The sequence below is a fragment of the Vipera berus genome (genome assembly GCF_964194415.1).
Source record: "Vipera berus genome assembly, chromosome: 8".
NCBI classification, from domain to species: domain Eukaryota; kingdom Metazoa; phylum Chordata; class Lepidosauria; order Squamata; family Viperidae; genus Vipera; species Vipera berus.
In genome coordinates, this window is record NC_138211.1 from 25,029,036 (window position 1) to 25,042,637 (window position 13,602).

The 13,602-nt window shown below is 45.8% G+C and overlaps 1 protein-coding gene across 3 annotated transcripts in view; it reads left to right on the forward strand.

Moving 5' to 3' along the window:
• Nucleotides 1–2,363: 2,363 nt before the first annotated feature.
• The window catches only part of LOC308671611 (tetraspanin-15-like), a 76,084-nt gene continuing 64,845 nt past the window's right edge, over nucleotides 2,364–13,602 (forward strand). For all 3 annotated transcript variants that reach the window (XM_081333934.1, XM_081333937.1, XM_081333936.1), the window contains exon 1: nucleotides 2,364–2,727. In XM_081333934.1, the coding sequence (XP_081190060.1) occupies nucleotides 2,632–2,727 (96 nt within the window). In that variant the 5' untranslated portion in view covers nucleotides 2,364–2,631. The remainder of the gene's footprint in view (nucleotides 2,728–13,602) is intronic.

Genomic DNA, 13,602 nt, shown 5'->3' on the forward strand with positions numbered 1-13,602 from the left:
AGAGGAAGCCTACAGGAAAGGAGACAGAATGCTGTACAATCGGGCCAGGAGTGTATTAACAAGGAGGAGCGGAGCAGGAAAAAAGAAGCTGCTCTGAAAAGCTAAGGAATCGGCTCTCAACAAATGAGAGGTAGCTGTGGTGGTTACGCATGAACTTAAACTTACATTCCTCCTTCACACCAAGGACCTTGGTTGCTGCCCATGTTTGGTCATCATTCTAATTAAAGGCTGGCAGGCAGGGAGATAACTGCACCCAAGATGCAGGAGGCATGTTTAGACAGAATTTCTGGAGAAAGAGGTTTGCAGTAAAAATGCATGGGCTGGTCCTATCACCTGAGACTGGAGAAGGCAGAAAGGCAAGCTATGCGTTTATTCAGATTCAGAGCTTGCCAGGGTCATCACCATCCCTATCAGCCTCTTTGTTCTGAATCACCATAGAACTATGTCAGCGAATGCAAGGTCTGGCTGAATAAGTTTAGTTATTGCAGCCTCAAAGGAAACACTGAAACTTTTTGGGCTTTCAGTAATGCAACTCTTCAAAATAACAGACCCAGCAGCATTAATTCATCACCTACTTAATATTTGAATCGCACATGGAAATAGCCCAGCCACAATTAAGTTTGAATTAAAGAAATGAGCGGGTATCAGCATATAAGCATATATCGCCAAGGCAGTGGGATACACAGAACATTAGGGTGGCTTGAAAGGTACTCTTGGAATCAGTTATCCTAATTTGCATAAATTATACAAGAATGCTTGGGAACAAACTGTACCTTAGATGCACTTGTGAGTTCTGGTATTTCAGAATAACAGAATAATAGTTAGATGGGACCTTGGAGATCTGTAAGTGGGCATTGCACACTGCCTAGAGGCTACCATACCAGGATAAACCATGCATTGCGAAGATTGCTTGGAGGTGGGAGATACTTCTAATGTAATCTACCGGATCCCCTGGCCTTGTGACTATGGACGACAAACAGGAAGCTAACCACCAGACTGCAAGAACACAAGTGAGCGGGCCGACGAAGAGACCTGAACTCATGATAGCCTCACATTGTGATGAACATACATTCAATTTTGCAGGTACTAAGATTGTTGGCCAAGCAAGTACAAAGATAGCCAGGGAAATGGGCCCCTTGTCAGTCAAAAGAGTGCTGATCAGGCACTTAGGAGCCTAGGATTTGACAGCACAAGAAAACAACAGCCAAGGACTTAATAGCCAGCCATCAATACTCCAATCAACCAATAAGAAGCCACACCCAACCAGGCATCACATAAGTACAACACATGGAATAGCCCAAAGCACACATTCCAGCAGTGAGAAGTTCCTTGAGGATGGGCTCCAGCACAAGTCCAAAAGTTCGGAAGGCCAAGCCTCTGGTCCTGGTGACTGACCCAGATTGGATTCTGCAAGCAGTTTTCAATCACAGATAAAAAAGTTCAGTTCTGTTCTCCACAGATCAAACTCCTGCTGCTTGTCCTGAGTCCGGATTTAAATGCCATCTTTTAGGAAAGATTTAGTAAAGGGGGAACAAGAGGCGAGAGGTTCAGTCCAAAATTATCTGGAGATTTGAAACCAAACAGAGGAGCTTTAGAAAGAGTGGGGACAACTCCTGTTTGGTCCCTGACTGTAGAACACAAAATAAAGTGCTAAATGGCAAGAAGGTGGATTCCATATGAATATTAGATGATTAAGATGATTCAAGACCCGGAGACTAAAACATATGAAGAATGGCTGCAGGACTTGGGTTTGGCTAGTGGAAAAGAAGGACTAGGGGAGATATGATAGCAGTATTCCTTTGAGAGGCTGCCACAAAGAAAAGGGCATCAAATTATTCTTCAAAGCACCAGAGGGCAGGACAAGAAACAATGGATGGAAATTAAGGAGAAAAGCAACCTGGAATTAAGCAGAAACTTCCTAACAGTGAGGACAATTAACCAGTGGAATGTCTCGCCTCCAGAAGTTGTGGCTGCTTCATCTATGGAGGTTTTTAAGAAAAGTGGATTATAGCCACTTGTCTGGAACAGAACGGCACCTGAAAGAGTCGGCTCTATTCTGATTCTAATTCTGATTAAAAAAGAGCGTGGTACCAGTGGTGGAAAGAGCTGTTGAAGGGGAACGAATAATACGAAGGTTTGCACAACCAGAGGCTGGACACGCATCTTTTGAGGAAAACCTGACTGGCCCGGATCTTGTTTGGCCCCAGCAGCTTGGCCCTGTCTTTGGGCAACCCTTTCCCGACCCAAGGCCGCCGGCTCTCTTGACACCGGCCGGCAGGGTGAGTATTCCCGGGGCGGGGTCGGGGTCTGGCGACGGAGCCTCTGTTGGCCCTCCGCGTCCCAACGCCCGGCAAACGGGCGCAGCCCCCCCCGCCGCCCTTGGAGCGCCCCTCGGGAGCGAAGGCGGGGAGGCTTCCCGGCACGCCGACTCCCCAGGCGGGCCGGGCCGGGCTCTTCGCACGGCGCCTTGAGCGGCTTTCGCTTTCCGAGCGGAAGCGGACGGAGGCCGCCGGAGAAAGCGCCGCGCCCGGCGGGCACGGCTGACGCCTCTGCCGCCGCCTCCCCCCCCCGCGCAGGTGCTCGGCCGGCCATGCTGGCGGCGGCGCGGCGTCTGGGCGGCCCTGCGGAGCCATGGGCGGCGCGGGCGCGGGGCCGGCCTGGCGGGACTCGCTGCCCTACTACTACTGCGTCAAGTTCGCGCTCTCGGCGTCCTCCACCTTCTTCTCGGTAGGCCACCTCCCCGGCAAGCGGAGCGGAGCGGGCGCCCCGGCCGCTCCCTCGGCGCTCTTCCCTCCCTCGCCCGCCCGCCCGCCGCCTCCGCGTGGTGAGCCCGGGCGCCGTTCCCGGGCGGCGGCCGCTTCCCGCCCCTTCCCGCCCTAATCTCTGTCTCCGTGGGGCCTGAGCCCCTGGCTTTCTTAAGCGCTGAGCACCGGCCTTCCGTTTATCTTGTTGTTGTTGTTAGTTGCGAAGTCGTGTCCGACCCATCGTGACCCCATGGACAGCATTCCTCCAGGCCTTCCTGTCCTCTACCATCTTCTGGAGTCCATTTAAGCTCGCGCCTCCTGCTTCAGTGACTCCATCCAGCCACCTCATTCTGTCGTCCCCTTCTTCTCTTGCCCTCAACCTTTCCCACCATTAGGCTCTTCTCGTGAGTCCTTCCTTCTCATTAGGTGGCCAAAGGATTTGAGTTTTAGCTTCAGGATCTGGCCTTCTAAAGAGCAGTCAGGGTTGATCTCCTCTAGGACTGACCGGTTTGATCGCCTTGCAGTCCGAGGGACTCGCAGGAGTCTTCTCCAGCACCAGAGTACAAAGGCCTCCATTCTTTGGTGCTCAAGACTTTTTTATGGTCCAAATTTCACTGCCATACATTGGAACTGGGAAGACCATAGCCTTGACTATACGCACTATTGTTGGCAGGGTGATGTCTCTGCTTTTTAGTGTGCTGTCTAGATTTGCCATGGCTTTCCTCCCGAGGAGCAAGCGTCTTTTAATTTCTTGATTATCTTAGCGTGTCGCAACATTCCTCCTCATCCCACATCCAATCGTAAGGAAGGAATCTTGTCAAATATAGATAGAAAGTGAGGCTCTTAGCAGATAACAAAACACTGTGTGAATATGGAGAGAGACGCAGAGCCCAGCCGGTCTGCTGGTACGTCGGCTTCTACCCGAAACATGTGCCGATAATGATTTATTTTTGGCCAACGACAAAGCCAGGCAGGCGGCTTCATTCTGGTGGTTTAAAGTTTGACCTAGGCCAGGGGTCGGCAACCTCGGCTCTTTTATGACTCGTGGACTTCAACTCCCAGAATTCCTGAGCCAGCTATGGAATGGCTCAGGAATTCTGGGAGTTGAAGTCCACGAGTCATAAAAGAGCCGAGGTTGCCGACCCCTGACCTAGGCATAGAAGAATAGAAAGAAGGGCTTATTCATTTCTTTTTTTGGTTCTAGGCTTGTAAGGGGGGGCACCCCTTTTCCATGACAATTGTATTAAACAGCCATGTTCAATTTTAATTTTTGGTGAATGTTTTTGCTATTTGCTAGATCTTTCTGATTGGCAGAAGATCACAGTGGCTCAGTGTTATGGAGTTTCTCAATTATCCAGGTCACGATTGTCCCAAAGGTGCTTTTTCCAAAGGGCACTTTGGAAAACTTTCTTGTTTTGTTTTTTCTTTGAAAATGTTTCTTTGCTGAAGACCTGAAGAAGCTGTTTGGATGAGAAGTGAAACATTTTTAAGGAAAAAGAAAGAAAGAAAGAAAGAAAGAAAGAAAGAAAGAAAGAAAGAAAGAAAGAAAGAAAGAACAGTTGTTCTTTGGAAAAAGCACATTTGGGACAGCACAGTAGCTCAGTTTGTCATGACCAGACATAGTACCAGTAGAACTGCTGATTGCTTGCATCTTCTGGGACTGAAACACATGAGAGTTACCAGATCTTGCCAATCTATCCTGTTGTTTTCTGATATTCTCTGAATTAGCATTACAGTAAAATAGAAATGCATTGCAGTTGATATTTCCAAACTGGGAAGGAAAGGAAAAGAAAGAAGCTAACTAGGAGTAAACATTAGCAGCTTTGAACTGCATTGTGAGTCTTACCATGTGCTCTGATGCTTCCTCCAAACAGTGAGGACAGTCCCCTGGAGAAATGGGCTCTTTCTTGCCAAACATGTACAAGCAGAAGCTCTGCAGCCATTGGCTAGACAAGCTTTAATTTGGCTTTCTGCAGTGAGAGTCCTGTGCTGGCAATAGAATCCCTTTCTATAGATTTCCAAATTAGCTAGAAGCATGTCTGAAACTGATTTTGAATTTGGGACGTAGGCTATGTGTTCAGATTCTGGTTTTTCTTTGAATAGAATGGTACACTGATTTTGTTTTTTTGGGGGGTGTATTAGTGTGCAATGGGCACATTATGCCCATTGGATCAGTCCGGTAGTTATTTTCAGTGTGGGGGCATCAAAATACTTTATTGTTGCAATGTGTCCATCTGTCCACTGATAAGACATCATCAAGGAGACCCAGTATTGTGGGAGAGATGGTGCTTCTTTGCTGGAGATGAAAGCTATCTGGTGTCCCTGCATACCTGCGGGCCCCTTGGGATGTGTGTCTGTCTTCACCGTTAATAGAATCTTTATAGATCAGCTGCTAGCCTTCAGCCACTGTTGTCTTACTGTAGTCATGTTGTCAGCATTTTAAATGCTCAACAACATAAGGTAATTTTGCATCAATATATAAGAAGAGGACGTTTTTCTTCTAGTCGCGTGACTGAAAGCCAAAGGAGACTCGCTGTGGTCACTTTTCTGGGCAGCATTTGGACATTGGGGCTTGGGCAAAACAAGCAACTCGGGTACTCTCAACTAGACTAGACCCGTTCCATGTAACTCAGAAGTCCAGCAGTTAGAAGAGAATGTCAGAGGCAAATGAGGATGAAAAGATGCACTGACATTCCCCAACCTAGTAGCCTCTGGATAAACTAGGCTACACTTCCTATAATGTCCACTTGCCTTTTGTAGTCAGAGGGAACCAGTCCATTACAAACCATTATTTCAAGGCTCTGTCTTAAGCCCAAGACTCTTTTACTTCTTCGTAAATTATCTAGACGGGATACAAGGGGAACTCATCAAATTTGCAAACCACACAAAGCTGGGGGGAATTACTAATATTTTGGAAGATAAACTCATGATTCAGATGGATCTTAACAGACTCGAGCATTGGGGTCTATCCAACAAGAGTCAGTGGTGAGAAACGTAAGCAGGAAAAACCAAAGCCATAGGTATAGAATAGGTGGTACCTGGGTCAACAGTAGTTACTGTGAGAGGGATCTAGGTGTCCTAGTGGACCGCTAAAGTATGAGGCCAGGGTGTGCTACAGCAGATGATGCGATCCTAGCTGTATCAACAGAGGGATAGCATCAAAACAACAATAACAACAATATTGCTAAGCACATTGGTTTGTGCTTAATTTGTAAGCCGCCCTGAGTCTTCGGAGAAGGGCGGGATATAAATGGGATTAAAATAAAATAAAATAAAATAAATAAGTTATACTGTGAGGCCACACTTGGAATCCTATGTCCAGTTCTGGTCCCCACAATACAAAAAAGAGGTTGAGACTCTGGAAAGTGTGCAGAGAAGAGCAACAAAGATGATTAGGGGGCTGGAGGCTAAATAGTATGAGAAATGCTTGAGGGAGCTATGTATGTCTACTCTAGCCTATCAAAGAAGATTGGAGGGACCTAACTATCTTCCCCTACTTGAGGGGGTCGACCTATTCTCCAGAGCGCCCTCTGGCAGAGGGCAGGACAAGAAGCAGTGGGTGGGAGCTTGTTAAAGAGAAATCCAGCTTAGAAATAAGGAGGAAGTTTCTGACAGAGAAAAAATTAATCTTCCTCCTATGTTGTGGATGCTCCATCCCTGGAGGTTTTCAAAAATAGACTGGACAACTAATTGACTTGGATGGCATAAAACTCCTGCCTTGAGGAGGGGGTTGGATTAGAACACCTCCAAGGTCCCTTCCAGCCCAATGACTCTATGATTCATTTAGAGGGAACCAGGTTGGGTTGCACATCATAGGAGTTTGCAGAATGATGGCAGGAGGGAGACAGGCTTTGCTCTAAGACTGTACCACAGAGGGGACATTTATGGCCCAATAGATACTTTCTAGCCCAGAGAGGCATCTGCAACCACTGTGGAGGCTCCCCATCCCTGTTGCCCAGCATCTCCTACAGCTTCTGTGAGGGTCTGGAGCTGAGTCTTGCTCCAGTATCAATTGCAAAGTCCGAGAGTGGGAAAGGAAAGGCATTGAAATCCTTGAGGTTGTTTGAGAGGGTACACTAGGTGCAAGACAATGTGCAGCTGGATTCCTCCAATGGAAGAGAATGGAAAGCTGCCACAGCCGTATTTCAGTCAGTGTCAAACATCAAAGGAAGTCTGGTATCCCCTTTTCCAGCCTGCACATTTTATTGGAATCCATGCCCCTTGTGAGATGCAGGCTACTTCCTTGGCTGCATGGAGTGGCAAAATTCTTACTTCAGTTTAGCCGTTCCCTGCATCTGGTGACATCAGCTGTAGTTCACCAAAGTTTAGGCCATTTAATAACTTGTATTGAAACTTATTAAAATTTTGTTAGTTGGAAAAGGGGATACTAGCCAGCTCCCAGAGACTAGCAAGACTTTCCTCCCCCTCCTCCCTCAGGGTTGGGTTTTGCTAACACCGGACCCCCACAGTGGGGACTCTTAAGGTGGCTTGACACGGTGCCCCTGTTGCAGTGTGCTCCCCTGGGTTGGCTGCACCACACTGGACAGGTTGGAGTCATAGGTGGATGTGGGAAGGGCTAGAAAAAAGTTGGAAAGCCACCTGTGGAAGGGTTTAGGGTGTTTCCTTATTTTGAAATGCTATATAAAATTAAAATGTCAAAGAAATTGATTGATGTTTCCAATTACACCCAACAAATCCTCACAAATCCTTCATATTTGAACAATTTCAATTTTGAAATGTTTGTTTCATGTTTGACCCAAGTTTTCATTAGGTTGAAGTGCCCTGCGCACAAATCAACTCTGAGTTCAAAAACCTGTTTCTTGCTTGCAAACTTCAAAATAATCAAAAGAGGCCGTTTCAAATCAGGACGTTACACATTTGAAATGGTTCAGTCTCAAAGGGGTTTGCACACCTTGCGGGCAAATTTTTTGTTTTCAGAAAGCCATGAAAATAACAAATACGGTAGCAGCAGAAAAGTTGAATCTGGTATTAATGCAGATTCAGAAAGTCAGACTTGGGGAAAGTTTTGTATGGTTCTGTGACTTTTTCACTTCTTTTTCTCGGTTTCTTTCCAAACATTAATAACCCTTTTATATCTGTAACGTGTCCATGCGTGCATTTGTATGGTTTTCTTTGTTTGGAGGGGCTGTGGGTTGCCTGTCTTTTTCTGAAGAGACCAAAATGAAGAGGTGCTATGCGCTGCCTTTAATTTATTATAATCAAAATTAAAAACATTGCAAAAAATGGATGTTAAAACTGGTTACTGCATATATCAGCCCTCTTCCCCATTCCATTTTTCTTTACCTAAAACAATACCCTGGAAAAATGCAGATGTAGATGTTTCATTTCAAAATTTCTAAAATTCTATAGAACTTTGATCTAAGCCAAGGCTGCCCAACGGGGGGGGGGGGGGGGGAGAGGGGAAGAGGCCTTTCCCAGGTAAAACCATTAAGGGGTGAAGAGTCCAAGAGAGCAAGGGCAGGATATTGTCTGCCCCTCCCCACCTTATTACATTAGATTCTGGTGTTACATTTGAAATCACATTAAAACTTAAATCCTTGAGGCTTTAGCAGGGGATCGGCGTTCCAGAAGTCTCTCAGCACATGTGACCTCTAAAACTATTATGCCCCCCAGAAGCTCTTGATCACACTAATGTGTTGATAGGGAAGTATAAAGTGCAGACAGAGGGATACTCATACTAATTACATTCCATTTTCATAAAGTGTGATTTCAAAAGGGACCAAATCATTTGCAGATTTTATCTTGGCTCAATCAATCCCAATTGTGAGCCTTCCCAGGAAGCCGGGCAGAGGCTAAATTTTAGATTTGGGAAAACAGAGCATCTTTTATTCCTCTAGCAATTCATTTAGCAACTTTTGTAATTAGGATGGTGATGAAAAAGTAAGATTGTGATCAATCCTTGCACTTAACCACCATGGCAGATCTGTAAAGCAGAGTAAAGAGTAAGTCCATTACTTGGCTAAAAGACTGAGTAGCCAATCCCAGTTGTGGTTGCTAAATCTGAACGAAAATCTTGTTGCAAACAATAAAAAAGTATGCTCTGCACATGCTCATAGGCAGATTGATTTAGGCTACTGTATTCTTAACTGACTAAAGTTCTGTACTCCTGCAGGGTTGTAGGTGACCTTTGCTGCCAAACTGGCTTTTTTGCTGGCGCATATCAGAAATGCACTAATTCTGCAGGGACCTGAATCCTGTGGGTCATTAAACATACCTATCAATTCTAGAACTCCAGAAATGAAACTATAATAACCACTATGTGCAATTTATTAGATAGTTCTTGAGACTAATAGCTTATAGGGCAGTGATGGCAAACCTTTTAAGAGACCGAGTGCCCAAACTGCAACCCAAAGCCCACTTATGTATTGTTGGGTGCCGGGTAGGCATGGCCCATTGGGTGGGTATGGCCAATTGGGTGGGCATGGCTGCAGTGGTAACAGCAGACTGGGAGGGACTAAAAAGTTCAATCAAATCAATTCCAACTGCGAGATCTTTTTTTCCCGTGAGAAGTTGAAATTGATTGATTAAGTGAACCTATTTTTTTGCACATGGCGGAGGCCTAAAGCGAAAAGGTTTTATAAAACCTAGCTGAAGGCCTAGGACTGGGGCGATGGTGCGCATACACACAGAGAGGGCTGTGTGTGCCACCTGTGGCACCCATGCCATAGGTTCGCCACCACGGTTATAGGGCAACCAAATAATCACTCAATGTTCAATAGCTGCAATTAAGAATCCACAGTGTGCCCTATTGTTCGGTCAGTTTGTAATTTAATAAGAGAGAAAGAAGAGTGAGCTAATATGCCAAGAGAGCAAGGAGTGAGGTTTAAAGTTGTTCACAAGCCAGTGCGGTCTTTCACTGCATTCACAGAGGTGGAGTATCAAGGTCACAGGAATTATCGTTCTGCTCTGTGCTCTACTGATCAGACGACACCTCACATACTGTGTCCAGTTCTGCTGGCCACAATAGAAGAAGGATGTTGAGGGCCTGGAAGGGGGCAGAGAAGAGCAGTCAAAATGGTGGGGGGGGGGTCTTGAATCCCATGAAGCTTCAGAAGAACTGGGTGGGTGTTTTCTTAGTCAAAGGAGAAGCAGGTGGAGGGGGGACATCACAACAGTCTTCCGAAACGCACAGGGCTGTCTCAAGGAAGAGGGGTGGATTTATTCTCCATACTCCTCGGGGTAGCATGAGAACCAGTGGGTGGAAACTTTGCAGAAGGAGATCCAAACTGGAAATGAGAAATTCCTCCCCAGCAAGAGCTTTTCAGCCGGGGAATGTGCTGCCTCTGAAGTCGGGGGCTCCGTCCCCGGAGGAGCTCAAAGAGCCTCTGGGCATTCCTGCCCTGGGTAGGGAATGGACTAGAAGACCTCCAAGATCCCTTCCAATCCTGAAGATCCAGGTTTTCTCTAGGTTTGTTAAAGTCATCTCTTTTGAAGTTTAGGACATTGGTTGGATTGTTTTCTATTGCTAGTGTTTGCATTATATTAAATTCCAGTATGACGTGGTCACTTTCACCCAAGGTTCCAGAATTTCGATTCTTCTTCTCTATGTGTAAGGATTAAGTCCACTATAAGTTTACATGTAGTTCCCTCCTCCACCTTTTGGTGACAAAGTTGTTGTTTAGGTTGGTTATGAATCTGTTTGATCTCCCAGTCACTGTCTCCCAGTTGATATCTGGATAGTTGAAGTCTCCTATTAACTACTGTGGTATGCTTTCTAGTCATGCCGGCCACATGACCATGGAGACGTCCTCGGACAAGCGCTGGCTCTTCGGCTTTGAAATGGAGATGAGCACCGGCCCCTAGAGTTGGAAACGACTAGCACGCATGTGCGGGGGAACCTTTACCTTTTATGCTTTCTATATAAGTTTAACTGGTCGGCAAAGAGTTCATCTATTTCTTCTATTGGTTGGGTGGCCAGTAATATCACCTCTGGTAATGTCACTTTTTTTCTCTTTTATATTGACCCATATACATTCTGGAGAGATTTTATCTTTGATCGTGTGCATTTCTGCAGATATGTACATATAGTGCAAGTTCCCCTCCTCTTTTTGTAGACCTGTTTCTTTTGAACAATTTGTATCCATCCATCAGTCCATTCCATTCATGGGTTTCGTCCCACCAGGTTTCTGTTATGCCAACTATGTCATACCCTCCCTCGTATATTATTGCTTCTAGTTCACCCTGTTTTTTTTCTCCAAGCTTTGAGCGTTGGTATATAAGCATTTAAAACTTCTATGCCTGTCCATGGGTGTGTTTCCTGTATCTCCTGATTGTTGTTTGAGTTTTTCTTTTCTTTTTTTATCACTCCCTACCTCATTGTTTGATTTGTTTTCTTGGGATTTGTGATTGGTTTTGGGTTCTAGAGATTCCAGAGATTGGTCACCCTCCCACCTCAGTTGTAGTTCAAAGCCTTCCTGATGAGTTGGGCCAGTCTTTTTCTGAGTAGATTTTTCCCTGTTTTCGTGAGGTGCAACCCATCCCTTGCCAAGAGTCCGTTGCTAGAAAAATGCCTTTCTGAGCTACATCAAGACTGATTCATAATTTCTGTGGAAGGAAAGTTTAACAGAAAGAATAATAACTTTGCTCCAGGTTGACATTATATGTTTGGTTCTTAGCAAGGTGGCTATATGTTGCTTGCAGCACATAAGGCATATTTTTTAATAGTCTAATCTACTTTTAGCATTTCTAAATTAACATGACTTAGGCAATGTACATTTAAAAGGGGCTTTTCCCTTTGTTCAAATATAAGGAAAAATATTGTGATGGTAAGATCTGCCCATAGTCAAACTGCATTACCATGGAAACTGTGGGTTCTCCATCTCCAGAGGCTGGAAAGGATAGGTTTCCCTGTACATTACAGAAGGTTGGACTAGATAATATTTGGGATCCCTTTCAACTTTGCTTCTAAAAATGTTCTGGAAAACAGTATTGTTGCTTGTTAAAAGTGTTCTACCATAGAGGGAGGGCTTCCACTCCTTTTGGACAGGGACAGATTTGAGAGCTCACCTGGCAGATTTCAAGTAGTGTAGAAACGAAGAGACACTGTCAAGATGGTGTTTTTCAGTAGGCATCTATAGGGAGAAGCCATTTTTGAAACTGTCTGGCCCCAGCCTATTTTGACCTTGAAGGGCAAAACCCGCCATCTCTGTTACCGTCACTTCCAGCCACAACTGAATTTAAAAATTGGCTCAGTTCACCTTGCTGAATAAAGATTCCATCAGGGCTGTATCTAAACTATCCAAGCTGGGCAGCCAGAGTCTGCGACAGCAGGCTCTTCAAACTGGGTCCCGTCTGATCCAGTTTTATTCCAGTTGGCAATCCAGTCCAATTCAGACCAATTTGGTTGTTAAAAATGCGTGTGTGCTAATAGAACAGATCTCCAATTCAGTCCTGAGATGACTAGTTTGATTCAGTGGTTCAGATCAATTTGCTGCTTTGATTCAAAAACCCAATCTAAATGGATCCAATCCCAAATGGAATATTTACGCAGCCCAAATGTATAAGCGTTTGGGGAGCCCTCACTGTTGTCAGGGATTGTGTGTGTGTGTGTGTGTGTGTGTGTGTGTGTTAGAAAGCAGTGCTTTCCTGTCACAGCACTGACGTTGTGAACAGTCTTTTTCTGGGAAGGGTCATCTGCTATCGTTAGGTTGATGTTATTTATTTATTTATTAGCTGTTGCTTGTGTTCTGAGTGGTGTGATTATTATTCCACTTGAACGTCTTGTAGCATTGAGTATGTGGTTGAAAGCTGCCAGGAGGAGGAGGAGGAAGGAGGAGGACTATTATCGCTAATAAAGCAGCTGCACCTGGGACGGGGGGGGACAGAGGGAATACCACCCGCTGGCTGCTGCTTTTTCAGAAGAAGGCTTGTGAGGGACGGATGGCATTTACAGGATCATTGGTGCTGTTTTTAATAAGGCATTTGCTGCTGCTTGCTTTGAAATAACTGACCTTTCAAGCGGAATTAAACTGCTGTCCTTTCCTGTGATCGGTTGTGTGAAGACTGGAGAGCTCCGGCAGCCTTGCTGCGGTGGTGGATTAGAAGGCGGCTGACATTTGTTTACCAAGGCACTTCCTGCCCCCTCCCTGCCAGGCACAACCGCCTCAAAGCTCTGGGAAGATAAACGTTTGAAGGCTTCCTTCCCTGAAGGAGGAAAGAAGCTCCTCTTCCCAACACTAGTTTGCCCATCATATACGTCAGACATGTCAAACACAAGGCCCGGGGGCCGGATCCAGCCCGCAAAGTGGTTTCATGAGGCCCGCGAAGCCATCCTGGAAACAGTGAGGGAACGGCCCCCACTGCCTTGGCCCTGGCCCAGAGACCCTCCTTCTGCCAGAGACCCTCAGATCTGTCCCACTCCTGCCCAGGTCCCCATAGGCACCCTTGATGCCAACGATGTAGAGCTGGCCACGCCCACCCAGTAGGCCATATGCACTCTAGCCACGCCCACCCAGTAGGCCACGCCCACCCTGGCCATACCCACCCGGCCCCCTGAGGGCAACCGCAATTTAATTTAATTTAATTTAATAATATTTCTATACCGCCCTTCTCCCTGAGGACTCAGGGCGGTTCACAGGGCAAAAGTGAAATACAAATACAAACATTAAAAAGAGATTAAATGATTGCCCAAGTTAAAACAATTAATATACAATTATAAAACCCCAAAGATAAAATTAAGAATACAAAAAATAAAAAACCCCACCAATCCCCATCAGGCTAGGCCGGCTTGTACAAACAAAAACGTCTTGAGATCGCGACGAAAGGAGCGAAGATCGGGCGCCATCTGGAGCTCTACCGGTAACTGATTCCACAGCTCCGGAGCGCCCACAGAGAAGGA